Source organism: Crocodylus siamensis, chromosome 2 (genome assembly GCF_052110815.1).
Source record: "Crocodylus siamensis isolate JL-2025a chromosome 2, ASM5211081v1, whole genome shotgun sequence".
Classification (NCBI taxonomy): domain Eukaryota; kingdom Metazoa; phylum Chordata; order Crocodylia; family Crocodylidae; genus Crocodylus; species Crocodylus siamensis.
In genome coordinates this window covers 254,940,735-254,968,242 of record NC_143396.1, presented here as the reverse complement: position 1 = coordinate 254,968,242, position 27,508 = coordinate 254,940,735, and the positions used below count along the sequence as shown (strand labels likewise).

Below are 27,508 nucleotides of genomic sequence, written 5' to 3'. Positions count from 1 at the left end.
TACAGAATAGCACTCCTCTGTGGCTTTGTCCGACTGTCCTGTGTAACATCGTGTAAGTTGGGGAGAATACAGAAAAACTTGTTGGACTGAAGGAACTAGGGAGGACTCCCCAGTTTATCCCCCTTATATGATTTTTTTCACTCAAACCATGTAGTATTCCTTATTGCCCTAAAAATGTCTTATTTTTCAAATATGTCTTTTGGGAGACTCTGCTTCTACTTAAGAATGCCCTCTCCTCCCCCACCTCTTTGAAGCCAGGGTTTCTGGAAGGAAGAAAAGGTGAAGCTGTGTTCCTCCCAAGCTGGCTGCTGTAAGATTTGGATGCATTTCAGTTTTTGAAGCATCAGCATCTAGTCTGCTGCAGTGTCTGTTGTGTGCTTAGAGTCCATGGTCCTGTGTGCAGGTGTCTCGTGGGAAGGTGACTGGAGAATGGATATCCCGAAAGAGTTGAACAGAGGTAACCAGGTCAAGCTTACACTAACTGTCAATGGGCAAGTAAGAAAGTAATTTCCTCTCTATCCTGCTGCTTCTGTGCTGGGTCCAAAACCCTTTCCCACCCTGTCAATCATTGCTGGCAGCACCTCCAACTATCCCAGGGCTGGACCTCTTCACACAGATCTGTTAATGCATTCTGTCCTCACCTCATGCACTCTCTGATCTGGTTTGATGCCCCGTATTCAGTTCTGCCAATGCACCTTTGACTTTTGAATCCTGTGGGTTACTAGTGGTGTAGAGGCTGTTTCAACTCCAGTTCCATTCTGCTCTCCGTTTACAGTGCCTAGACCGTTGGTGCCTCGGAGCTGAAATCTGTGGATGTAGTGCCCCGAGATGGATCCTCCCCTTGATACTGGCCTCCTTTGTGGTCTGTTGTTGAAAAACTGGTTATTAAAACTAAGTGATCCTACTGTTGCTAGGATACTGGAGAGTCTCAGTGCAAGATCTCAGCTTAGACTCTTGTCTGTCTGTACAGGTTCTTTGACTAGCACCCAGCATCATAATAGCTAAGTCCCCAAGTAATTTGGCATGCCCTCTATCTTGCAGTCTCTGAGGCTGTTTTGAAGGACTCCTTCCTTGTCCCTCTTCCCTGGAATGATTGCCTTAATTGTATCTATGACAGCAGCAGGGAAGAGGGAAGGTTCCAAATCCATAACCCTGTTATTCTCTGTGGCACAGAAGATTGGCAAAGGAGGAGACTGTGTGAGCAACTCTCTGAGGATCTACAGTAATCACCTCTGGGTGAGTGGCTCCTTTTGTCAAGGTCTATCCAAACGCTGCAGACATGGGTTGCTGCCTTCTCCCTGCAGTCGATCTGTCCCTTGTAATTTAGCTGCTTGCACCCAGTGTGTGAAGGAGGCTACAGGCCTTATATAGAGGTCAGACTGAGACAGCTTTTCGAATGCCTGGTCTGCATGTTGCTGTTTCTTCCATAGTTGCTCAAGGGTGTCTGCAACAGCACCTCTGCTCACCCATTTTCAGCACCAGGGCCCACCCTCTCCTTCCTGAAGATACAGTGCCCTTCATTCAGGACCTGGAGGACCCGATTGAGGTATCTGTATCTTGGGTCTGTCCTCTATGAATCAATTCCCTTCTTTCCTGCCCTCTTCCCTGTTAGGAAAGGTCCCTGAGCTGTACACCCAGCTGAAGCCTTTGGCATCATTCTTCTGGCTAGATAGGTGTTTGAAACTAAGGGCTTGCCTGTTTTAGAGATATCGGACAAGGATAATGTCCCTCCCTTGAGTCAAAAGCACCAAAGATGAACACATTTCAGCAGCTTGCTGATCAAACTGATCACCCCCAGCCCATGGTAATGAGCACCTTGGTTCTATCCCTGAAGCAGTTCAGCTCTGGGGGTACTTACTTGCCCAACACAGCATCATCCCAAATCATGGGGCCAGGGGTTCCCTCCACAAGTTCAGTCACAGAAATGCTTATTTTTTATCCCTGTGAGCCACAAGCAGTGGATTCTTCTGTGACTCCTGGAGGGCAGAGTGAATGTCAGAGCTGGGAGGTGACTTCTGGAAAGCCAAGGCCTGGAAGGAAGGATTTTTCTCCACCACTAAAAAAGCAGTTGGTGTCTCTTGTCCCAGAGCCACACACTGACCAGATGGTGCCCAACAAAGCAAGGAGGAAGACACTCAAGGCAAACTGTTCATCTGAAGAAGCCCAGAAAGGTCTTGATTGAGCCCAGGGCATCTGAAGGGGAGCAGGATGATGAAGCAACTCTGGTTCCTCAGATGAAGAATGGTGCACAGGCCTTGTGACAATAGCTTTCGGGTGTCTCTTCTGGGTATTGTCAGGTTGACTCCCAGATCTGTGCATGCTACCTCTGAGGAGAGCTTCCCAGTATGTTTCTAACTCTACCTCCCAGCCACGAGGGTCCTTCGTGTCCTCCTAAGAACAATGAGTCTCTCTACTTTCCCCTGAACAAGCCACACAGATGTGCAACCTCTGTCCACTGGGCCAGGGCCAAATACAGAGTCTGGGGTTGCTTGCATGCCAGTGCACTGCACCATGTAATACAGTTCCTTAACTCTTCATAAGCCCCATTTTACAGATAAAGAAACTGAGACACAGAGAAGACTACTCCAGGTCCCACAGTAAATAAGTGGCAGAGCTGTGTGACTCCTGACTCTAGGTTCAGTGCCCTGACCATGGCTCTTGTATTCCTTCCCAGTAACATATGACTTGGTCCATATAAACATGCCAGCAGTTGTTAACAACTCTTTAGAGTATCAGAGGAATATATTTTTAAAATGTGCTTGCATTGAACTTCTGGAGGTTTTCTGTTTAAGTCAGAAAGGAGCTGCTGTAGGGAATGGGGAATGGAGCCTCTCTAGAGCATGAACTTCTGTTCAGCCCCAGGGTTGTGACCAAGTCAGGTACACTTGGAAGCTGTTCAGTGATCCCTATGTAAAATGAGTGATTGGGTCTCTGTCCAGTTTCTAATGAGGCAAAATTGCTGTCCCAGCAATTTCTCTTGGTTGGCATTTTGGGCAGAAATGGAGTCATGGAGATGGAACTGCCCTGCTGTTAACTGTGCTAATGCCCTGTGCTGGGGAAACAGAAATCTTCTGTCTCTAGGGTTTTCCCCAGCACTAAACTCTCCTGGATTGATAAGACCCCAATCCTGAACCTGGAGTTTCATGCAGACAGGCAGACTTCTTTGAGTCAGCCTGTCAACTTCATCTGGATTGGAGAGGAACCAGTATGTTACATGAGGCTCCATATCCACTCCCAGCCCCTTCCTATGGAGTGAATGTGTGTTGGGGGAAGAGACAGAAGCACTTATAACTCATTGGAGGATTGAGTATCTCCAGGCTTCAACTCCTAGCTGTTGCCTTGAGGAAACCATTACCTCTGTGTTTTATTTCTGCAGACTTGAAGACGAAGGAGCTGCAAGGTGAGGACCTTATCCCTAGACCCTAGCCTGCCTTCTCCACTGCTTGGTAAACTCATTCCTTTAGCACATGGGCCCCTGTCTGAATGTTCACACTAGTCTCTCCCTAAGGCTCAGGATCTGTCAATGGGCTGTGCTTGCTTTGTGTCTTCCCCATAGTACGGTCCCTAAACTGCATGCCCCAGACATTAGGGAGAAGACAGGATTTATCTTCAACACCACATGAATCTCAGCTCTGCATTCAGGGGACAGTAGATAGTGCTGGCTGAGGGGAGCTGGGTAAAATGAAACTACCAAACTTTCTCACCAGTTCAGAGGTCTGTGGATAAGGGAGAAGTCTTGGAAGAGAAGAAAGAAGGAAATGAAGCATGGGCAAGGAGTTTCCTCAAATAATTAGCTGGCGGGAACTCTAGGTCTCTGATTCTGGGAACCAGAGGCTGCCAAATGCCTTTAAATGTAGGAGTAAGCAGTTGAGGAACTGGCCTCTTCCATAATTAAGGGATCTCTTCAGGCTCCTGCCTCTTATCACTGAAGTGCAGTCAGCCAGAGCCACAGCTAGCTTCCTACATTACAGAGAATGAAGAGGGGAAATCCAGTGATTTCTCTATACAACTAACAAGAAAATCCCCTTCCCTATGGAGGGGTCGGGTCGGGGGAGGAGACCTCCAACCGGGGTCTTCAGTGGAGGGATCCAGGGTTTCTTTGTGTCCTCTCCATCTGCTGTAGGAGGAACCAAGGTCACTTGCTCCCACCGCCCCATGACAGTCCAGCCCCACCCTCTCCACTTCCGTCTCTTTAAGCCCATGGCCTTTGTGCTTTGTCCTCCCCATGACATTAAGTGGAGCCTGGGCCCATTGTTCAACTTTGCTGACAAGGCAAGTTCTCTCTTTTCTTCTCTAGTATGTTCAAGTTCACAGTGGCATCATCCCATGTGCCTCATGACCCAGAAACAGCTGTTTTCACTGGTGGAGAAGAAGCCCAACAGCAGTCTTATAAGGACCCTTTCTGGACACTACAAACTGGTGAGAAGTTTGGGGTGGGATGGGGATTTTGTGTGTGTGTGTGTGTGTGTGTGTGTGTGTGTGTAAAGTGTCTGTGGGCAGTGGAGAGTTGCCCTTAGAGGAGAGGTCTGGATGGGGACTGGCAGGGATTTCCTTCACGCTGTGCAGTTGTCTAAGGAGCAAGTGAGGTATCTAGCTGATGCGCCACAGGGAATCCCACTTTGTTGTTGCAGGGCCTGGCTGCCATGGTGTCTGGCTTCAGGTGGTTTATGTTGCACTGTGAGCTTACAAAGGAGGTGGGCAACATTTATTCGGGTGAGAGGAGGGAGAGGCTGGTGGGTAAGAGCCCTCAGCTAATGTCTCTGCATTTTGAGGGGTGGTGTGTCCTCTCCTAGGAGTAACCTGTGAACATGCTGGTGACTCCAGTATGCCCACCTGAAGCAGAAGTGGAGTGGATTGAGTATATGCGCTGAAGTAGGCAAATGATAGTTTCCCCTTTGGCACACACAAGCCTCACAGTGTAGTGATAGCTGTGTGGCTTTTGCTCTATGTGTGGAGCTGTCTGCTGAGAAAGAAGCACTCTGGAGCCTAGTGGCTCTGTGCCTGTGAGTGGGTGACCCCATGATGCCTTATCTTGCCTCGACATGTGTTATACTCTTGTTTTCTTTTTTTCATTGTCCCTCCCCTTGTTGTCTATTTTATCATTTATATTCATTTGTCCTTTTTCTGTCTTCCTTCCTCCCTTGGTGGCTCCAGTTCCTCTCTTGGTAGGAAGCTACATTTAGTTGAGGCTGGAAGGCATTCATTGGTTGCATACCATGGGCCACAGTCTGAGCCTACAGCCCTGTACAGTTCAGATGTTGGCCACATTAGGAGCCATGTAGGATCAGGCAGTGGGAGTTGGGTAGTTTTCCATGAGTAGGTGCAGCAGTATGTTTTGCAGTGTGTGTACTGGGGAAGCACAGGAGGGTGAATCCAGGGAGTTACCACTTTCTACACCTATATTGTTCCTCATAGATTTCATAGATATTAGGGCTGGAAGGGACCTCATGAGATCATCAGGTCCAGCCCCCTGCCCAAGGGGCAAGAAGTCAGCTGAGGTCAGATGACCCCAGCAAGGTAAGCATCCAGGCATTTCTTGAACGTATCCAGAGTAGATGCTTGTACCACTTCTGGGGGTAGTCTATTCCAGACTCTAGAGACTCAGATGATAAAGACATTTTTCCTTATGTCCAGTCTAAAATGGTCTTCTAGCAGTTTGTGACTTGGGGTGCCCTGGTGAACAGACGTTCTCCCAATTCCTGATGCACATCCTTTATATACTTATAGGCAGCCACCAAGTCACCGCTGAGCCTTCGCTTTTTCAGGCTAAAGAGTCCCATGCCTGTCAGCCTCTCCTCATAAGGCCTGTTCTCTTGACCTCTAATCATGCACGTGGCTCTTCTCTGGACTCTCTCAGACTTCTCTACATCCTTTCTAAAGCCCAGAATTGAATTCAGTACTCCAGCTGCGGCCTCACCAAGGCCAAGTTAAGTGGGAGGATGACTTCTTGGGTCGCGCTTGAGAAGCATTGGTAGATGCAGGCCAGAGTTTTAATTGTTTTGCCAGCTGTGGCATTGCAGTGGTGGCTTATGTTCATCCTGTGATCAATCATGACCCCCAAGTCTCTTTCAGTCATGGTGCTAGTGAGTGTAACACTGCTGAGGTATAAATATGATGTGGGTTCTTTCTCCCGAGGTGGAGCACCTTCCATTTCTTTGTGTTGAATATCATCAGGTTTTGATCGGGCTACCTTGTGAGCCTGTCCAGTTTGGCCTGAATCCCCAGCCTATCCTCTAGCATGACCGCACTTCCTCATAATTTGGTGTCATCTGCGAACTTAACCAGTCCACTTCTGACACCTGAATCCAGATCATTTACGAATATATGAAAAAGTACTGGTTTGAGTACTGAGCCCTGGGGGATGCCACTGATCACCATGTGCCATGTTGACTCAGTTCCTTCAACTATCATTCTCTGGGTCCAACCATGGAGCCAGTTCCCCAGTCATTGGACCATAAGGTTGTCGAGGCCGCAGTTCCCCAATTTTACCATGAGGACGTCATGGGAGACCAAGTCAAAGGCTTTTTTGAAATCCAAATATATGACATCAACCTCTTCTCCCTTTTCCAGGTGATGTGTCACCTGGTCATAGAAGGAAATGAGGTTGGTTAGACAGACCTTTTCAGCTCTTGTCTCCTAGCTAGCTAGCTGGCCACATTTAAGCACAGAAACTCTGCTGTAAACCTTTCCTTTCAGCAATGAGGCACTAAGGGTGAGGAATGAAAGGAGCAGGGTCCTGAGAGGCTTGTCCAGGGGAGGGGGGTCATCTGAGTCTGAGAAAATGAAGGGTTCAGAACTCCATCCTGTCTACAGGTACTGCTCCTACAGATGATGATTTCTGATTCCCAATGGATCTGCCCTTTCTAAGCTCTGTACCACTCTGCTTATGGGCCACATTGCCATGTACTACTTGGACACTAAATGTGTGTATGTCTTCAGGGGTGCAAAGGAGGGTACACACCATAGCAGCATCTGCATCCTGGACACCACCACCTGGAAGTGGCTCCCTATGGCTGTGAGTAATGGAGCTTTCCCAGGAGAGGAAAAAAGCATGGAGATGGTGGGGAGAAGCTGCTAGGAATGCAAGAGCAATGTCTCTGGGCCCTGGGACATCCCCTCATGCTTGTTCCTGTCCTTACGTTTACTTTGCCCCTGGCTCAGTGTCACAGGCACTGTGAATTGTCCACTGTTTGTCCAGCTGTGGGAGGGGTGTGGCTCCGGTAATTTGTTGGGAGTCCTCAGAAGGACAAAGGGGCAATGGTATACTTTTGCTTCTGGAACCCGGGTGGTACTTCCTCTTCAAGTGAAGGGATCAAAGCAGGTACACAAGCACTGTGGAAGGTGTAGGGACTCTCTTTCCCCTATAGAGCAGAGCCAGACCACCAATGGGGACTTAACCATGTACTTTTTAATAGGAGGACAGTACTGGGACCATAACCAGTATAAACCAGGGGGTATTAGGGGAGACAACACCCCGAGCGGGTAGGATTCAACAAAGGTTAGACGCTTACAATCATAGACATATTCATCTAGTTGACAAAAGACAGGGTTAACCAAAATGTAAAATACAAACAGCAGAACAAACAATACTGGTTGGTGAAATATGAAAGGCACAAATACAAAATGTCAAATGACAAGGAAATATAGGGCAGCCTAGGTACCTGGAGGGGGAGAAAACACAATGACCCCTTCCCACTGCAACAAGAACTTCTCCATTAGCTCACTCACCTCAAGTTGGACTTGAACTTAGCGCTTCCACATGGTAGGTAGAAACTCTACCACACAGCTACTAGTACTGGTACTGCTCTAAGTTGCTAGGGGTCTTGACCTTCCAGGAGCCCGGCCTCACATCGAGCTGCCTGGCTTCTTATTGGAGGAGCTGGAAGCAGAGCTGGAACCCTCTCAGGTCACTGCTCAGATCCTTGCTGGAGCAGGGGAGCCTCTCCTACTGGCTGCAGCCTCTCAGGGCATCCTGGAGCCCAGCGGGGAGCCTCTCCTGCCGGCTGCAGCCTCTCGTAGGGGATCCTGGAGCCCAGCGGGGAGCCTCTCCTGCCGGCTGCAGCCTCTCGTAGGGGATCCTGGAGCCCAGCGGGGAGCCTCTCCTGCTGGCTGCAGCCTCTCGTAGGGGATCCTGGAGCCCAGTGGGGAGCCTCTCCTGGCGGCTGCACGCCACGCTGAGGGTCCCACTCCTGCCTGCAGGTCCCACTCCTTCAGGCTTTTCTGGGGCAACTGTTCCTGGCCCAGCTCTTGCCAGCTCTTTGAATCTCCTTCCTTGTGGTCCCTTGCTAATCTCTCCTGAGCCAGGTGCTCTGTCCCTTTTTTCCCCCTCCTTGTGACACAAGCGGCCAATCAGGGGACATGGAGGATGAGTCTCTGGGGCCTGATTGGTGAGGAAAGGGAATCCCAAATCCTCCAATCGTCTTTTACCCCTTCAAAAGCCCTGGGCCAAATCATTACCAGATTGGTGAGGAAAGGGAATCCCAAGTCCTCCAATCATTTTTTGCCCTTTCAAAACCCCTGGGCTAAATCACTGCCAGCTAGCCCATCATACTTCCAATCCACACCCCTGAGTCACTGATTTGTTTCATCTCTTGGGGTAAGCCATGTGAACTCCTGTATCTCCATCAGAAAAACAGAGGCTAAAAAACAGTACTTCACTGAAAACTACGTTTTTTGTGAACTGAGCTGATTGCATCTGAGCCAGGCTTCAGGGGTGGAGAATATCTCACTGACTGTGGGGGAAGTGACCTCTATTCTTGAGAGGCTGCTGAAAACTGGCCTTAGACACGCAGGTGGTGAACTGGCTTGGGATGCTCAGGCTGTGGTGCTCCTTACCCAATATAGGGGGAATGGACTTGCTTCTCATTAGAGAGCTGCACTTCATCTTTGTGTGCATTCCCCTTCCCTCTTTAGCTCCTGCAGAGCCAGGGACAAAGGTAGTGGCCAAGTTGCTCCCTTCCCTGAGTGTGCAGAATTAAGGCATGAGGGAAGTTAGGGTGTGGGTTTAGCAGCGATGTGCACAATTCCAGTGTGACACTGTGGGTGGTGACGCTCCTTCCCTCATACTCTTAAGATAATAGATAGCTTGTGGTGGGGAGGGGTGTATTTAGGTCAGGAAGAGTAGGAAGCAGCAGAACAGATGTTGCCTACTTAAGGCACAGAGTTCTCGCCAGGGGACTGGTGGTGTGACACCAGGCACTCACCATGCCTCATTTGGATGACTGGGCCAGGATGAACCTGGCCCACAGTTGAGATGTGAAACCTGATTGGTGAACTCCTTCTTTAGGCCAAGGAGAAGATGGGCTACCACAGTGCAACCATCTCTTCATCTTTGGAGGGGCTTTCCCCAAGACCACAGCACTGGAGTCTGTGGCCTGCAGCAACACACTCTATATCTTCAACTTGGAGTATGAGATTTGGTACCAGCCCATTGTGGAGGAGGAAAATTCCCTTGCTAGACTTGGGTGAGAAGCTTTTGATTCAGCCCTTAAAGTCATAGCATAGGAGGCATCCCTTGTTTCTGTCTCCTCAGTCCCTACATCTGGGAGCAAGTGACTGCTTGATTGTTCTTTATGGTCTGGTCCCCAGGGCTGAGTTCAGCTCTAGTTTTAAATATCTCCAGTGAGAGTGTTCCCAGCTATATTTCCATGGGAGAGATGAAGTGCTCTCCAGCAGGTGTGTCATGGTTGTGGGAATGTGTATTGTCTTGGCCCAAAAAGCTGGTTAATGGCTCCCCCAAAACATGATCTTTGGGAATGGAAATTGGTTTGGATACCAGGAGGTTCTTGAGGTTGCCTGGCTTACTCACCACTTCTCTTCTCAGCCACTCTGTTGAGAAACAAGCTCATATTTCTGGGGGGCAAAGGACATCTGCCTACCTGAAAGACATGTACATCCTGGATGTGGCTGAGAATGGGACACTGCCTTTCCTGTCAGGCTTTACCAGAGGGTTAGGGCAGGGTAGGCAATAAAGGGCACCCTACCTTAGGAAGATGCATTCTGATGGCTGGGACAATGGGGCCAAGACCCATCGTGCTCAGGACATGGGAAAAGGAGGTCTGGTTGTAAGAGGCCCTGACTGGGAAGTAGGAACGGGATGCTACTGGTGTGAGGAAGGCCCTGATGGGTGGAGAAGGAATGGTCTGGCCCAGTGGAGGACATAAGAAATGTAAGGCATTTGCCATGGCAGAAGTCTGGCTAACAGGGTAGACAAATTACTGCTCTGATGCGACGGACAAAACTTGTGTCCCTCAAATTTAGCACAGAGCTCTGTCTTGCAGTGGGGCTAGGAAATGCTGCTAGGCTTGTTCCTCATTTACAGTCTTTACTCCTTTTCCTCTGTGCATCAGGTTACATGGAGTATACAACTGTTCCATTTCTCCCAGGATAGTCTTCTGCATGCTGGTAAGATCTTGCTGTAGGACCAAGTGCCAACTCTTTTTATGGCTGGGAGTGGTGCCAAGTTGGAAAAGTTGCTTCCTCCATACCAGTAGGGCTGCCATCCAGCACAGCTTCCCATCCCTGGCAGCTGTACTGAAAAAAAGCTGGAGAAAGGAAGACACTGTACTCTGAATGCTCAGGTCCTGAAGGGAAGCCTTGGCCACCTCATTAGCACCTTCTATCTGAGATATTCTGGTGCTTTATAGGCACTGCTTATACCTCTCAGCATCAACAGCAGCCAGGGCACAGAAAAGGAAATGACTTGTTTAGGGTGACCCAGAAAGACAATGGCAAACCTGAGACTAGAACTCACAAGTCCTGACTGCTATCTATTGTCCAAACCACTCTCCCATGCTTCTTCTAGGTAAGGCTGCACCCCTAGGAGATGAAGGGACAGCGGGTTCCCCAATGGATTTTGCTCTAGTTTCTGATTCTAGTTTCCATGATGCAACAGCTGTGTCTGACCAGAGGGTCCTGATCAGTGGAGGTTGCAATGCTAAAGGCGTCTTACACTTTTTACCTTGGTGAGTAACTCTCTAGCCCCTCCTCCGAGCTGCTCTTGGCTATGGAAACATTGGTCTCTCTGGCGTGTCTAACAGCCTTGTGTTCAATCTTTTGTGTTATTCCTGGCATAGCTTGTACTGGTGGTGTCCTTTCTGTTGCAGACACTTTGACATGGAACACAGTAACCCACCATGACCTCTGCTTTGTGTTCCCATCTGAACACATGCTGCTCAATCTGATCTCCATCCATCTGCCTGATATTGATAAGGAAAGAAAGGGCAAGCACAGCCTATGCACACTGCTTGTGTTCCTTGGCTTAGACCGTGCTGGAACTTTCTATAACAGCACCAGCAGGATCCAGTTGGACCTAGGAGAAGAGGCAGCACTTTCTGAGGCCCAGCCTAGAACGGCAGGGGTTCTGTGCCTGGGCAAATAGAGGCAGTGAGGGCTAGATTGTGGATGACAATAAATGAATCAAAGCTATGAAATGAGGAGTCAGCATCCATATGTTTCTGAAATCTACCTCAGCAAAAGGGATCTTGGATGGGCAATATCTCTGTGAGAGTTGCAGTAGCTTCTTGCCTGTTTTGAGGTCTGTGGACACTTGGTATCAAGTCAGGTAGCAATCTCCTGACTTAGCCTTGCTTTAAAGCCTGAGCTTTGATATCTAATTACCCTACAAAGTCTCATTTTGAATCTGCAGTGTCCTCCTCACAGCAGAAGCTTCCCTCAGAGACTTGGGCAATATGTCTTTTGCTTTCTCCTTCTACCCTACCTCACTTTGTTTCCTTGTCCCAAATCCCACCTTCTTTTTGGATAATGTGTGAGTGGCTCTTCCTGCCACCCTAGAAATGAAGGTGAATGCATGGATTCAGTCATGCTTAGTGAGAGAAGAGTTATTGACTCTAGAGTGAAAACTGGAAAGATGGCACTATAGGGTGGCAATATGAAATGTCCACCAAAGCTGGCTGGGTTTCTGATTGCCGCAACTTGGAAAACCCTCCAAAGAGGTTCCTCTGGTTTGGAAAGACTGCTGGATGGATGAGAATTTCCTGTTGGGAAATTTTTGGAGAAAATGAGTGATTAACTTTCTAAAATTGGCAAAGTAGCTGAAAATCTGTCTAGTGCCATGTTGTGTTTGGAGTAAGCTGTCCAGGGACTGGGAAGAGAACATTGTCTTCTTCAGCTAATGGGAGATGCCAAGACAGTGACAGTAGGGATGAAGGGAAAATGCACAGATTAGCTGTCCCAACAACAGGCTTGAAGGACTGACACAGATTACCTAGCAGCCTTGGACTACTCATCACCCTTGTGTAGGAACCATAAGGAAAAGTAGCTGTCAGTAGTTTCTTACAAGAGCAGGACCCATCCCAGGCTGGGATCCAGCTCTCTACTTGGGTGTGGGCCAGACACACTTACAGCAATGTAAACTAGTAGTTGCACCAGTGATGTCAATGGAGTTATGCTTTAATTGTAAGTACAAGGACAACAAGGCCCAGTGTGTTAATAGCCTAGTCTTACTCTCTGGGCACTGAGTGGCTCTTTAATATTTTTCCTGTGGCTGGTGAAACTCAACTAGAAGCCTCCCATAGGATGCAACCTAGAGTGGGCCTGATGCAGTATTTGTTGCTAAGTGATGTTGCCCTCACCTTCCAATATAAAACAACTTGGGTATCTTCAGCTGAATCCAATTCTGTGCCCAAGTCACACATGTGAGATGCTTTATGACCACTGTATTTTTTTATCCTTCATAGTGACACTTAAGGTAGTTGGATACAGTCACAGGTAGGCTTGATGTCTCCCTAAGGTAGTGATGTCTTCAGTGGATTACCCACATTGCTTTCAGAATGACTGGGCAGGAATGCTCCCTCCCTTTCTCCTTGGCTGATGGTAGGAATGCAACAGTACCATGGCTTCCTGCTAGCACAGGAGTGTAGCTGTCCTCCTCTATGCCAGGTGTTTTTCATATATTTGCTGCCCACTTGATTTTTAGGCATAATGGAGCCTACATATTGGAAAATCTTAGGCTCGCAGCTCCGCAGGGGTATCAGGCTGCTTGGTAGGGTGGCTCACTTGGAAAGCCTCTAACTCCAGGAGAGCTTTGTTGATTCTGGTTATTGTGGGGTATGGAGCAAGGTCCACTTTATATCTGCAAAGGGAATAGAGAGCAAATTGGACACTTCCACCTAGACAGACTGGGCACCAGCAAGTGCTAAGTGTGAGCACAACAGCATACCTATTCAATGACCCTCAGAGCTGCGCCCAACTCAAATAGAGGAAAAGGTGTTTTTCTTTCTCTTCCTTGTACTTGGTGTTAATTAGTATGTGGTAAGAACACACTTTTCTTAGTATGGATGCTTCCTGGGTATCTTACAGTCTCTGTTTGGGGATGCAGGTTTGCTTCCTATATGACTGTTGTGTCTGAGCGCTTTTTCCCCTTTGGAGGAAAGCACTGGCTAAAGGAGGTCTCTTCACTAACAGCTTTTGTTCCTCTCATGCTAAGAAGAATCACACAGTAAAGATGGAAGGTGGGGAGAACGCATTATTCTAGTATACCTGAGCATTAACAGAAGAAAGATCAGGCTTGACTATCAACTAGGCATCTGGAGTGGGAAATGGAGTCCATGGTGTTAACTGGCCCCTAAAGCTCATCCCTCATTTACCTTTCAGCATTGTACACCTGAGGGACCAAGCACAAGTCAGCCATGGAGACCTGCAATGGAGCAGAGAGAACTGGTCAAGGCAATTTAGAAATCACCCTACTGCCCATTACTTCACTGGCTGTGGACAGTCATCCATCCCAGAAGCCAGTTCCTGCCATACATCTTCCCCCCAGCATGCATACATGCTACCTGTTTTTACTTGGATACTTTGGAATTGGTCCTGCACAGAACAGGGGTTGTCTTCCTAACTGAGCTCCCACTGGGGCTGAAGTGGGCATTTGCTTCAGCTCCAAAGTACAGCTAAACCCTTTGTGGCACCAGTGAAACTCAGCTGGCAGCAAATGAGAACTGCTGTTCAACACACTATTGTTTAGTGTTTCTTTTTTCCCTTGACATTCAATTTGTATAACAGATACAATTAAAAGGAAGAGGGGCCTGCCTGGCTCCTGGCCTGGCAATGGAATTAAAAACTTCACACTTGTTTGAGCAGGTTACTTAAAACTGATGCTGGTGTAGGGCTTATAGGCTCTCCTCCAGTTCTCAGAGAGATGTCAGTTCCCATGATATAATCTGACATTAATGCTGGTAGTCTCAGAAGAGTAGGACATGGTCAGGCAGAGTGGCACCTTAGTGACTAACTTGTTCAGAGAGGCATAAGCTTTCATAGGTAATATCAGAGGGTAGCACAGCTTCCTATTTACCAGACAGGCCATGAGGCCTGAACCGGCCCATGACAATGGAGAGGTGTCATTACAGGACAGAGAAGCAGCTGAGTGAATGCCACTCTGCTGTACCAGTTCGGGGAGACTGTAGCCCTCCCATCCAGCCCCTTTGTCTTGCCCAGATATTTCTTTTGTCAAAGTTACTACAATGACTAGAGATCTGGTTTAGAGCAGGAGATGCTTTTGAGTGCCTGTAGCCCCACAGCAGAAGCAGTCTGAGACCAGTTCCTCTAAAGGAGTTTGCCACATGATAGCAGGTGCTCAATTCTGACTGAGCAGTGGCAGTAGCACTGTTGCTATACAAAGGTCCTTTCTGCCTTATCATGGGTGGTGGTAGAGGGCAGTTACTGGTTTTCTAGCATCAGCAGGGAGTGCTTTTCAAAAGCCCTGTTGGCAATTCTGGAGCTGCAAAGCACAACTCCCTTTCTGAAAGCCAGGCGGGGGGGAATGTAAAAAGGCTGCAGGGACAGTGACACCTGGGAGTCACTAACAGCTGCTTACCAGGAGCCCTAAGAGAGCTGTGTTTACACACCCTGGGAACCAATTGCTAGTGACAGCCTTGAGGACACAGGGCTTCTATGGCAACCCTGCCACTGAGCAAACAAACTCAAGTCTGTCTCCAGTGGGAGGTAGGAGGGAGGGAGCCATCCTGTGGGGAAGGGGAGGTAGCTATGAGCCTGTAAAGCTAGATAAGAAAGCCTCACTCATTTACATTATAATAGTAGCAGGAGGCCCCAGCTGCCCTGCTAGGCACTGTACACACTCAGTGAGAGACAGTCTCTGCCCCAGAGAGCCAAAAACCTGAACAGGCAAGCCAACAAGTGGGAGGATAATAACAGGACAGTGTAAGCAGCTACTTGTCTCTGTGGCAGCTCCCCAGAGCACAAAGGGTGAACTGCCACACACACATATCTTTCAGGACACAGTTTTGTTTCTCAATATAAAATTTAAGCAAAGTGTCATGGCACAAAACATTTCAGTTCCTCTGGGCTTTTGTTCCTAGAGGCACCAGTCTTCTTAGGTTCTCCTGTGCAAGCCTCTCATTCCTGTCCCTCTCCCTACACTTGTGCAGCTTCTCATAGCCCTGTATAGGGAACATCGGATCACTTTCCAACTTGTTTTGCTAATAGATTTGGGCTGGCTTATTCCATGACAAGCCATCCTGTTACACAGCTCTGTTTTGGGGTAAAGAGAAGGGGGAAGTGAGAGAGAAAGAGAGAGTGTGAGTGTGAGTGAGTGTGTGTGTGTGTGTGAGAGAGAGAGAGAGAGAGAGAGAGAGAGAGAGAGAGAGAGAGAGAGAGATATTAAATGACTTGACCAAGGTTACACAGTAAGTCTGTGGCAGGGAACTGAATGAAAATTTCTTGAGGCCCAAATCAGTGCTTTAACTGTAAGACCGACTTCCTTTTAGGTCGTGTTGGGGAGAAGTAGAAGTGGACTTTTTAGCCTAGGGGCTGTGTGTTTTCTCCTCTACCTGTAAAAAATAGGCATGTAATCTGTGCTACGTTAGGGTAATCTCCCTTTTCTTAAAAGTGTTTAAGAGAATTTGATGCTAGCTTGGCAGGGCTGGAAACTGAGCCATGTACTGACACTGCAAGTAGTGCAAGGGCACCATTACTGCCAGAGTGCTCCTTCTGACTAGGAAAGCCACCTCAAAGGGTATCTAGTCCTTATATTCTACTGAGTCTCTTCTGGAGATGCCTGCTCCTCAGGAATAGGACTGATATCCCTCCCATCCCACATTTGACTCCTGGGACCATAAAACAGCTAACAAATGGACCCAGTTGGACCCACTGCCCTGGAGGTCAAGTGTTGTGTATCCCATTCTCCAGCTTACTCTAACCTGGCCAACTTCCACAAACTTGTCAAGGCAGATCATGTGTTGTGGTATCTGGCAACCAGCTTAGAGAGGGACAAGTGAACTTTCCTTCTGTTGTAAGGCTTTTTGCCAACCCCACTACACTAGGAAAAAAGCAATCTAGTTTCTTGTATGGGAGATCAAGTCAAAGAGCTATTTCCTAAATGAGGACTAGCCAAGGGCACTCGAGTCTGCAGGATGCCAAGTAATGACTTAACTAAGATACCTGAAGCTTAACTTCTGCTTCAACTTCTGAGCACAGGCCATGGCCCAAACCCCTAATCTCCACTGCTATGTAAGAGGTGCTGGATTTCTGTTTTCTCTGTGAGCAGCACTCTGCCTGAACATCTTACCTCATCCCCGACACAATAGCGCCCAGCTGTGTGCTTCAGGATCTGCTCCAGAGCTGTGGAAAGAGGTCATGCTGGGTCAGGAATCTGGGGACTTCACTTTCAGGGGCTGTCTGAGGGGATGGGGGAAAACACAGCAGCCTTTTTGATTGACAGGAATGAAGGAATGAGCCACCCCAGGCCTTGAGCGGGGCTGCTCAGGAGGGTACCTGCAGGGAGGTGAAAATCACAAAGGCAGGAATGAGATGATACTTGGGCCCCAGCAGCCATTTGAGAGAGGATCGGAAGGGGCCTCCTGGGCCATCAAGTCCAGTCTCAGTGAATGCAGGAAACTGTTTACCTAACAATTCCCTGGAATTGCCACTTTAAACCCCCCACACAGCTACAACTATGCTGATTATGTCACCTATGGGACATACCTTGAAAGCCATTTGAAATGTAGTGCTGAGCCCATTCCAGCTTCTTCTCTCCCACTCGTTGCAGGATGGCCAGGTTCTGAGAAGGCCAAAGAAAGTTGCCAAGTTAGACTGACCCAGCAGGCTGCAACCTGCCCAAAACCTCCCCCAGACAGGGTCAGAGTTGGGAACAGAAGAGGACTGGGCACTAGGGATGGACACAAGATCCTCCTATTAGACCACTCTGTTTTCTGCTCTTGCTGACAGAATCACAAATTCCAGCTACATTCTCAGAGTTCCCCCAAACAGCCCACTCCAGAACACTCCTCCACCGGGGCTCACTCATCCCCACAAGATGTTAAATCCTGCAGCTGAAGTCTGGCACCCTGCAGCTAAATTCAGCTGTTCTTGAAGAGAAGCCCTGGCATCCCACAGAGATTGCTCAGGGAAGATCATCTTGCCTTGGCAACAGTATCATGTTTTTTCCATTGAGGAACTAGGCAGATAGTTCTATCCACACTGCGCCCGGATTTGGTCTGATTAGTAAGGTAAACAGCACAGCATTTCTGGCCACCAACTTGGGGGTAGAAAAATAAGAGTTTCCACTACAGCTACAGAAGTATGCTGGTGGCAACCAGAAGCTACTAGTGCCTCCATGCATCCTGCTCTCCTGGGTGCTCAGCTGCATTGTTATGCCTCTGGATCTGATATCACCAGCTCTGTGAGAAGTATCCTGTTGCCCGCTAGCAGTTTAAACTGCATGATGCTGTTGAAATTGCTTAGAGACCCCAGGCTGGGTTTACATCAGTCTGCATTTCACATGCCTGCTTGTGACAGGACAGTACCTGTAGTGGTTGAATGCCAGAAACAATGTGATCTGAGATCATTCGGACTTGGGCTCTTTTCTTCTGGTCTTGAGGCAGGAGTCTGGGGTTAGGACGGGTCTCTTCCAGGTACTCAATGATGGCCAGCTGCAAGGAGCAAGGAGATGGGGTAGGATACTAGTGGGATGATAAGGAAGGCCAGCCCCAATATAAGACAAAAACTGTGGGGGAGTCATGGGCAAAGACTTCCAGTCTGCTTGGTCCAGCAGTGGTTAGGGCTATTCTAATTGCCCCATGGCAAAGATTCCTTATGCAGAGAAACAGCTCCAGGGAAACTTGACTGACCTGGCTCATACCACCTGATGTTAGTCCTCTTGACAGGTTCTGCTAGGCAAACTGCTTGGTTTGAGGTGGGATTTTAAAGCAGCTGCTGAACTAGGATTACTAACACCATGTGCTAAGGAGCATTTCTTGGTAGCAGGGATGGGGCAAACAACTTTCCCCAGCAGTTTGCCTGCAGGAGTGCCATTCTAGTTCCCTCCCAGTCTGGATCATCTTCTTCATCTCAGATGCCAAGTGGTCACTAACTCCGAGACCAGGCACCCTGGGACTAAAGTCCTGCTTCCAGGCAGGAAAGCAGGACAGAGTGAATGATTAACAGGCAGAGCTACTGGGTCACTCACCGACTGAGACAGGGTGATGCCATCAATTTTTAAGGCTGGGACCTGCTGCATTGGATTCACTACCTGGAACTCAGCAGTAAGCTGGGGAGAGAAGACCCTGAGATTACTACTCCCTGTAGCCTATAAAACCCAACATTCCCTTACAGGAATCCTCAGGGACCCTAGAGCTCTGTAAATGGTCTCACAGCATCTGATTGTCTGGGAGGAGTATGTGCCAGCTTCACTTTGTTGCTCACCTTTTTATGTAGCAAAGGGAAGTGCAGACCTGCTCCACTGGTACCCATACGATTTCCAGCTAGGTTTTTTTTCTTGGCTTCTCCCTCTGCATCAGTCCCACTAGTCCTGGCATGTCCTGAGCCACCTCTGGATGCTAGTGTGCTCCTACTAGGTTCCAGGGGCCACTGGGGTTATGTGCAGGGCATATAGCATTACCTCCACATTATTCACTGGCTTGGGGACAAGTTCAGAAGTCCTTTCCCAACTGCTATAGCAGTGCAACTGCACTGTCACTGTTATAATCCCTCAGGGAAGATCATATTGTCATACCCAAACCCCAGCCTCAGTGATGCCACATGGTCAGTCATTCTCTAGTGCAGGGATGCTCAGCATCTGGCCCATGGGCCAAATGTGCGCCTGCAGAGCCACTGCATCTGGCCCATGGGACTCCCCACAGGTCAGGAAATGTGGTGGCTAGGGAGCAGCGGCCATTAATACGACCATCCTCCCTTGCTGCCAAATTCCCATTGTCCTGTTACCCCCACACAGCTGATTCAGGGCCAGGCCTCACCCCCTTTCCCCGCACAGCTGGATGGGGCTGAGACACACCCTCTTCCTGCAGTGGCTGGGCTGGGGCCAGGCTATGCCCCCATCCTCCACGCAGCTGGATTGGTGCCAGGCTGCCTTTCATGTGGCCAGATGGGGTCCTACGACATCTGCCTTGGGCACCAGATTGGGGCCACCAGCCAGATCCAGCCCACAGACAGCCTGGACACTTCCCATCCAGCCTGCTAGGGAAAAAGGTTGGGCACCACTGCACTAATACATGGTTCATACATCTTGACAAATGCCACTGTTTTCTGGTGTCACCCTGTATGACCCAGGGCTGCACCAGAAGCAGACAGCATTCATTTTTTACTGCCTGCACTCAATGAATATGTCTTATCATTGAGCGTCCATACACAAGCAGCGAAGCTGCTCTGACACTCTGGAATTCCAGCACATCGGAGCAGACTCAGTTAATTGAGCCTGCTGGAGTGTGACAATTGCCACACTCCAGCAGGCTCCTGTGTCTCGTGTACGAGTGTCCCCATGCTGAAAAATGGCGGCAGGGGCACTTGAGCTAAAGGTTGTTGAACAAGCTTTAGTTCAAGCACCCCACTGATATTTTTCAGCACAGGGACGCTGATACATGAGACGCAGTAGCATTTTAATTACAGTGGCTCTTGGAGTCACTCTAATTAAAGTGCCCCCCCAATGAAGCATGTTTAAAAGTGCCCATTGTGACTGAAGCCAGAGAGGGCCTTCAACCTCCTGGACACCGACAGGCACAGACATTAGAGGGGTGGAGAAAATATTTAGGTCTCGTGTAACGATTTTCCCCTTCACTTCTGAAGGCCAGAGCAAGATTAGTTCTTTCGATAGCTTCTTCAGCGTTCCACCCAGTTCTGGGTTTAAAGATCCCAAGCAATGATGCTCTGACTGTTTTCCTTAGAAAGAGACCTCCAAGGCCTGATACATCTCCAAGCTGTAGAGGCCTGATCTCAGCTTTTTTGTTTGCTTACACTGACACCAAGAAAAGGAGTTGAGGACCCCAGACAGGTCAGAGATGACCATGAGATATCAAAGAGATCTGAAATAAGTTGTTTGACCCTTATGTTCCCAGTAGGTGACCTGGGTCTAGTTTTCCACAGCATCTGATGACCTCTGATTGAATTTCTAGCAACTAATTCAGCCTATAGCCCACCTATTTCCAGTAAACCCAAGCTTAGTCTGCGCAGGCCACCTGGGAAGACTGACAGTATTTTTCTTCTCTCTTACCTGCTGTCCTCCATCCTTCAGGAGGTTCACTGGCACCTGGTCATACGTGATTCCCTTCAGAGCCAGTGCTAGAGGGAATGCAAAACATGGATTCAGAGACAGAGTGAAGCCAGGCAGGTTTCAAAGGAAATGAACAGGGGAGAGTGCCTCCTACTAAATGGTTTTGCAACTCAGCACCTCCTAGCACAGGGACTCACAGGAAGAGTACCCACACCACTTCCTGCAGGACCATGTTGAAACTGTTCTCAGCCAAGTACTGAGCAGGTCTAACTGCTTTCCTGGCAAGACCAGATAAGATCAGTTTGAGGCAGCATCAGTGTAGTAACACAGTGCAGGCCCCTTTAAGGAATGCAGATCTGGACATCTGGATTCCATTAGCTTTATGGAGAAAGAATGTGTCTTAACTGGCTCTGAAAGTGTCTGAAAAGAGGAATTCAGGGAGGGGGGAAGCCATCCAAAGCCCACTATGGAAGGCCAGTCCTGAGATGAAACTCCTCTTACAATTTCAGTCATGAAAACAGTGAAAAGTGTGTACCAAGCACACGAGGAAACTCCTACATTCCCCATCTGCCCGGAGCCACCAAAATGATTTTGGTGTTTGCTACTGCCTCTCCCTGGGGAAATGGAGAAAACTCAAAGTCCTATTTTTGCTGAATTCTGTTTCTCAATAGGTCACTGATTAGGTGGCTTTACTGGAGGGAAGGTTACTGTTCAGAAAAAGTGCTGAGGCAACAGTGCTAGAGCAAAGGAGAGTTAACCACCAGACCTTACCAATTCTCACCCTCCAGGAGCAGGAACTTCGGAAATAACTATAGAGAACCGGCTGGGGAAAGAGAGAGGAAAGCCAATTACATGATAGTGACTCTGCAAGTTGTCCAGCTAGAGCCCAGCATTAATATGAGACATTCAAAGAAACTCGCTAATTAAGAAAGAGGAGCTCTAGGTGCTCCCTCTGCTTTTAGGTGGGACAATTCCTTTTGGGGGTTCAAAAATGTTACCACTATTTCCTGCTTGATCCAGCTTCCTGCAATACAATACAAATACAAGTTTGGTGATTCTAGCCCCTTCAAAATGTCCCTCATTGTTACTTTCAGATGTCAGCATCTTGACCTGTGTCACTGATTTCCAAAATAAAATTTCCCAGTGAATATTAAGCTGCAATTGAAATCCAGGGGCATGAGGTGTCCCTTCACGCCATCCAGGGACAAGCAGAGTACATTTCTAGTGTGGAAGAACAGCTGTTGCTCCCTGAGTGCTGAGAATACAGGGAAACAAACTGCCAGAGTCCTGAGGGAACTCCGGCTCCCCCCCCACTTCACACCCCTCAGATCTCACCTTCCCAGAGGGCGAGGATGCCATGGTCTGTGTGTTCAGTTCACTCCAGGGAGTGAAAGCCACCTCCCACAGCCTTTCCTTTTAGCTCAGCCGAGGTGGGGGTGGGAGGTTCTGTCCCTACCACCAATGAGAAAAGTGCCATATTCCAAAATCTTGGCTTCCTGTAGCCAGAAGATACAGCAACAGCAGCCAGCTATCTTCTGCTCGGTGTGGATGCCCCTTAAGAGACCCATCCACTATACTCGTTAGCTTGTTGGAACATGCCCATCACTTTGGTATCTCTACTATCTGAGGATGGTTGGGTCATATTTATTTATCTAGATTTTGCCATGCTGCTGTTGTTACAGGGACTCTCAGGCTGTCAGAAGCTGCGAGTGCAGAATCACAGACTGGGGGGTGGGTATAGAAAGAAACCAGAATCTGCAAATAGAGGTTTCTGCGCTCATTGCATGGGTGCCAGCCAGAGCCTATCTTTCTGTAAAACACTGAAAAATACTCATTCTGCTTAGCATAATGCAGGTCCCTCTTCTGCATATAAAGCTTATTTTTGGTTCCTATTGATTAGGAAGCCATTTCCTATTTATAGTTTCGTCTGTTGGAGGTTAATATATTAATGCATTCCTGAGAGATTAATATATTAATCCTCATATGACCACACATACACTGCATGAAACAATATCTCCATTTCATAGGTGCTGACTCCATCCCAGAGAGATATGAAGTGACTTGCTTATTATTACACCATGAGTCAGTGGCAAAACCAGAAACAGCACGTGAGTCTTGAATCTAAACAGCAAACCAATTCTCCAGCTACATTTTATTTAAAATTGTTTATAAAACGAATTATCCCAGTGATGCCTGCCTGAGAAATGGTTTGCAGAGAGGGAGGAATGACATCAGTGCTGTGAACTCTCTGTTTTATTGTATGATGATACTATCCAATTGGTTTATTACAGCCTCACCTCCCAGAATCAGGGGCTAAGGAAAAATATCAGCTTTCTTTTTTAAGTAAGCCATTAGCCTTCAGGTTTAGAAAGCAAAGCCAGAAGATACCACTCTTACAAGGCTCAATAACCAGATGGCAAACACAAGGTGGACAACACAATTTTTGTTGGTATTTGCTTGGGGACCTTGCTCAAGATTTTGGAAGAGTTGGGGGCTGGCAGTGCTGTGATGAGACAATGCCTTCTCTTGAATACACCTATTTCCTGGTTTTACTCTCAGAATTAGGGAAGACATTTTTCTTGTTCTTCTCAGTGTAGGTTTCGGGTTTTTTTTGCAATCTGCAGTAATTTGTGAATTTAATTGTAGCATGCTAATTGCTTTGCTCTGTAACTCCAAGAGCTCCAGAGACTCTACTAATAGATCATTGAAAACAACTCTTCCCTCTGCTGGGAAGTGTCTCCAAAGCATAGCCCTTGGGGCAATCTCTAAATGTATCCAGTTTTGCTCCTGAGCTATACTTTGGAAGAACCACTCAGCTCATGAAGGGGAGCAGGTAGCAAGAGCTTTATTTTTTTTAAGGAAATTTTTTCGTGACCCAGGTCAAACTAGCTAAACTAGGTACAAATCAGTTTGAATCATGCAAGAACTATATGTGGCCCTGCTACCGGCAAGTATTCTCCACCCCAACCCGGGGCTTCAGATACTTCCAAATCCTTTAGCAAGCATCCTACATGCAAGCCCAAGCCCAGAGGCTTGGGATTCGGATGCCCCTAAGTTTCGCTTGCCCACAGCAGGAGGGCCAGAGCTTATGCTCCTCTTTAGTGCCTAAGGGAAAGACAGAGGAGAGAAGAAATGGGATAATGAGGAAGCAGGTGGCTCCTGTTGATAACCTCAAGCAGCCACAGAATGGTTGAAAGCAGGGTCTTTGTCATAGGTATACAGCTCTGGAATGTCTTTTCCACCAGTGGGTGACAAAAGCACCACAGGGCTATGCCACTTCCATACTGTGCCTGGGAGCACTAAAATAAGGCCATGTAGTCCCCTTACCATTGTCCTGAGCATGTCCTACCACAACTCTTACGTTCTGTCCTGGGTGTGCTTATTGGCATGCGCTCGGGTCTACTCCAAACCAGAGCGACTCATTCTGGGGATCTGGCTGGCACAGAGCCAGCAGGCAGTACCTGCGTCAAGGCAGTGCTCCCAGAAGCAACAAAGAGGCAAGGTAGACATGCCCTTGAGGTCAATCCATTTTTAGCACAAGGTGTAGGCATTTCCAGTTTGGTTATAGAGGCAGATTAGTCTGGGGGCTAAGGGGTTAATGGAGGTTTGGGGCTGCTTCTTGGCTTATCTAGTCTAATTACCTACCGGAGTTTGTTTTTTCCCCCTCTTTTGTATCCAGCACAAAAATAGATATGCTCACTCCAGATTTAAAGTGGATCTTCCAATCCTCTATGGTAGAGTAGAAAGGCATCACACTTACTTTAACCTCACGGATAATTTGACTCTTGAATTATTGCTAATTCTACTCAGCACTGCTTTCCAGAGTGGGGAGTAAGACTGTGGAATTGGTCCGCACAGGGAGAGGACAGGTGATGGGACATCCCAGAAATAAGTCCTCCCAGTCACAAGCTGGATATGCAGAAGTGCAACCAGATTCCAAAGAAAGACCATGGAGAATCCTCATCTCCTTCACTGAAAAGAACCTTGAACCTTTGATTCTAAGTTTTCTTCCTATTCTTGACCAGAGAGGGGTGGGGATGGAGAAACCAAGACCAGGGTAGAGGAGTGGGAGCAAAGACTCTTATGGGCTAAGCCTAGCTCTGGTACTGGGTCCCAGAGTGCCTAAGGACATGACCTTGTCATGCAAAATAGGAACTTCACAAAGAGGCTGGAAGGCCCAATTTAGATGCCTGCAAAGTGCTTCAAGAACTTCAAACTTATCCAGCTAGAAGAAGCTATCAAAACAAAGCACTACCAACTGATCCTGGTGGCACTTGTACCTGGGAGCTCATTTCACTGGTCAGTAATCACAAAGTCCCATTTGCCCGACTGAAAGCCCTACTAGTTATGAATCAGAATGCAGAAGGAGCTATCTAGCAAAGGCACAAAGAATACAGCTTCTAGTGTTGAGTGGTCCATTTTAAATCTCAGTGGGTGCACCTACACATGAAATTAGTGTGCTTCAAAGACAGCTGCTCCCAGGCACAGCATCCCTACATGTGCCTATGTGCCTAGGATCTAAGCAATTTGAGTCATGCTGGTCCCAGGCACATGTGAAGATGCTGAGCCTTGGAGCAGCTGACCTGGAGCAGCAGGTCTGGGGGTCAGCTCCCAGCTTGATGGTGGCATCAGGTGGTGGAGGGGCTGTATGGGGCATAAGGGTGCTACAATGCAGGGCTAGCCAGCAGGCAGCCCCCACGCTGTAGCACCCTCGTACCCCAGCTAGCCCGTCACAGTCCACACTTGTGTTTGAGCACATGTAAATACCCTGCCATAGGATAGTATTTGTTCTGGGCAGTAATATCCTATGGAAGAGTTAATTAATTTACTGTACCCTAATATGGGCACACGCATAGATTATGAAGCTTTACTCCAGAGCAAATTTGTCAACTGCAGTAAAGTGCATATGTAGATGTACCCAGTGAGAACTTCTTAGCTTGAGATGGAGCACTGTATCGTAGGCTCTGTGGCTTCCATAGTCAGCATGTCTCCATAACCTTTTCTCCAAATGTCACCTCTGCTTAGCCTCTACCTGTACCAGCATATACCAGGCCCCTTTCACTCTTTTACTTAGGCCCCTGCACTATAACTTCCCTGTAGGCATTCACTACCTGAAGATGATAGCCCAAGCTACAATAGCTATCCTGGAACTACGGGAAGAATGTTCCTACAAGGTGCACCCAAGAGGAAACCCTTTCTTAAACTCACCACCTGTGGTTTGCTGGTTTATAATTTAGCATCATAACCAAGAACAGGGCAAACTACTCTGCTCTTGACTGCTCAGTACATGGGCAATAGCAGGGGCAGAGGGTCCCACTGTTAAAGCTGGCTAAACAGGATGCCGCTTGTGATAAGATAATTTTAGTTCCATTTCCTTTACAGTACATGCTGCTACAAATACTGATCCAAACATCTTACCCTCCTCCCCTTTCCCCCCTGTAAATTTGCCATCACCCTTCATAGTATCATAGTGCTTAGGGTCAGAAGGGAACTAAACAAATCATCAGGTCTAACCCCCTGCCCCGGGCAAGAACAGGTGCCAGGGTCATAGAAGCCTTAGGAGCCCCTATGTCGGGGTGGGCAATTATTTCGGGTGGAGGGACACTTACTAAGTTTTGGCAAGCCATCTAGGGCCGCATGACAGGCAGCCAGGGGCAGATATATATTAATTTTCTAAATTTTTTAGGGGTCCCATGGGCCAGATAGAATGGTGTGGCAGGCCATGTTTTGCCCACCCCTGCTCTATGTAGAGGCCAAAACAGAATTTGATCGCTTCAAACATTTTCTCCATTCTCCAACAGTCCTCATATTAAGCTGCATTTGTTTCTGTCCTAGAGACATGTAAACATCAGATGCTGATTTAGGCTCTGATCTTCATAGCTGTTGTGCGTGGATAGACCCTAACCCTTACGCAAATCTCCAGTGCAGACAATGTGACTGTACAGATGCATGGACTGTACCTTGCAGGACTATTTAGACTGAATCAATGGCTCACCATTTCTAGCCTGCCTCCCTTGAACTTCTAGACTTGCCAGTAGCTTTTACAAATCCTCAGTTTGGAATGAAGCCCCTCCTACACTGACCCAAGTAGCCCCTAGCTGAAAAGAAGTCTTGCACTGTTGTGGCTCTCCACCCATAGAGTAAATACCTTCACCAGGACTGCACTCATCTTGTATCGCCAGCCCCACTCTTTCTTCACTAGGGAGGGATCTGCAGCTGCCGGGATGCTAATAGGACATTGGCTAATCTTCTCTCCTTTCCTTCCTCTCTATAGGTCTGCTAATGCTGCCAGTCTCACTGAGAGGAAGCTACCGCCTTATTGTGGGTGTTGCAGGGATTCTGGCAAGAACAGTTTCAGCTGCTTTCTCAGGTCTTTGGACCCTGCGTGGGACAGCGCTTTCCCAAAGATTATATTTGATTGTTTATTAATGGAGGGAAAGTTTTTCTGTCTCTCCTATGGATTGACTTGTTTTCCTTCTGTAGTTTCAGTGCAGACTGTAAACTTAAACCATCCTCTTTGCCCGTAACCCAAGATGCAACATCGATCCGTTCCACCCAAGTGCAAGTGTAAAACCAGGCAGGCTCTGCCTGGGCTGCTGTTAGAGGCAGGTCTAATCTGCTGCATGGCCCTTGTAGGATTCTCTCTGACAGCTGTAAGCATCGGTTGTCCTAAAGCAGTGGTTTTTAACCCTATTTAGACTTGAGGCACCCCGGATCAAGTCAAGCCCCTCCTCCTCTCCCAAAAATACTAACTCATTTTTAATATTATTTTTAACTACAGAAAAATACTAGGGCAATTTTTCCCTTGCAGAGAACTGGGAAAGCCCGCAGCAGGGCAGAATGGTTTTGATGTTATGGATTCCTGTTTGGAATTGATCTTACTCCACTTTCTAACTCACATGTGAGATTCAAATTTTCATTTCTACCTGGGGCAAATTTTAGTCTTTGCATTCACCTATACCTGAGGATGGGCATGTGTGCCTGAAAGCTTACAAATAAAGAAAACATTTAATTTCCCAACTGTCTAGTTGG

At 47.9% G+C, this 27,508-nt stretch overlaps 1 protein-coding gene and 1 pseudogene across 6 annotated transcripts; one reads left to right on the top strand and one right to left on the bottom strand.

Moving 5' to 3' along the window:
• The first annotated feature begins 429 nt into the window (after positions 1–429).
• LOC149872074 (uncharacterized) lies at positions 430–12,252 on the top strand (annotated as a pseudogene).
• Positions 12,253–12,657: 405 nt separating this feature from the next.
• On the bottom strand, positions 12,658–27,031 carry GSTZ1 (glutathione S-transferase zeta 1). Of its 6 annotated transcripts, none has more exons than XM_090033781.1 (9): positions 26,625–26,896; positions 21,248–21,299; positions 20,477–20,544; positions 18,440–18,520; positions 17,778–17,903; positions 16,957–17,032; positions 16,541–16,593; positions 13,608–13,657; positions 12,658–13,093 (listed from the first exon to the last, which is right to left on the bottom strand). In XM_090033781.1, the coding sequence occupies exons 1-9, from the start codon at positions 26,643–26,645 to the stop codon at positions 12,967–12,969; spliced, it is 654 nt and encodes a 217-aa protein (XP_089889907.1). In that variant the 5' UTR covers positions 26,646–26,896; the 3' UTR covers positions 12,658–12,966. The 6 variants fall into 6 exon arrangements, with proteins under 6 accessions (XP_089889907.1, XP_089889906.1, XP_089889909.1 ...); XM_090033780.1 differs by lacking the exon at positions 26,625–26,896 and adding an exon at positions 21,812–25,110; XM_090033783.1 differs by lacking the exon at positions 18,440–18,520 and having other exon boundaries at positions 26,625–27,031.
• Positions 27,032–27,508: the final 477 nt, after the last annotated feature.

Bases quoted from the DNA above. Each gene is read 5' to 3' on its own strand.
- GSTZ1 (XM_090033780.1), bottom strand. From the start codon at position 21,835: ATGGCATCCTCGCCCTCTGGGAAG. The intron at 17,904-18,439 runs GTGAGTGACCCA...TGCTCCTTGCAG, and splicing joins GCATCACCCTGTCTCAGTCG to CTGGCCATCATTGAGTACCT. The intron at 17,033-17,777 runs GTACTGTCCTGT...TGGCCTTCTCAG, and splicing joins CTGGCATTCAACCACTACAG to AACCTGGCCATCCTGCAACG.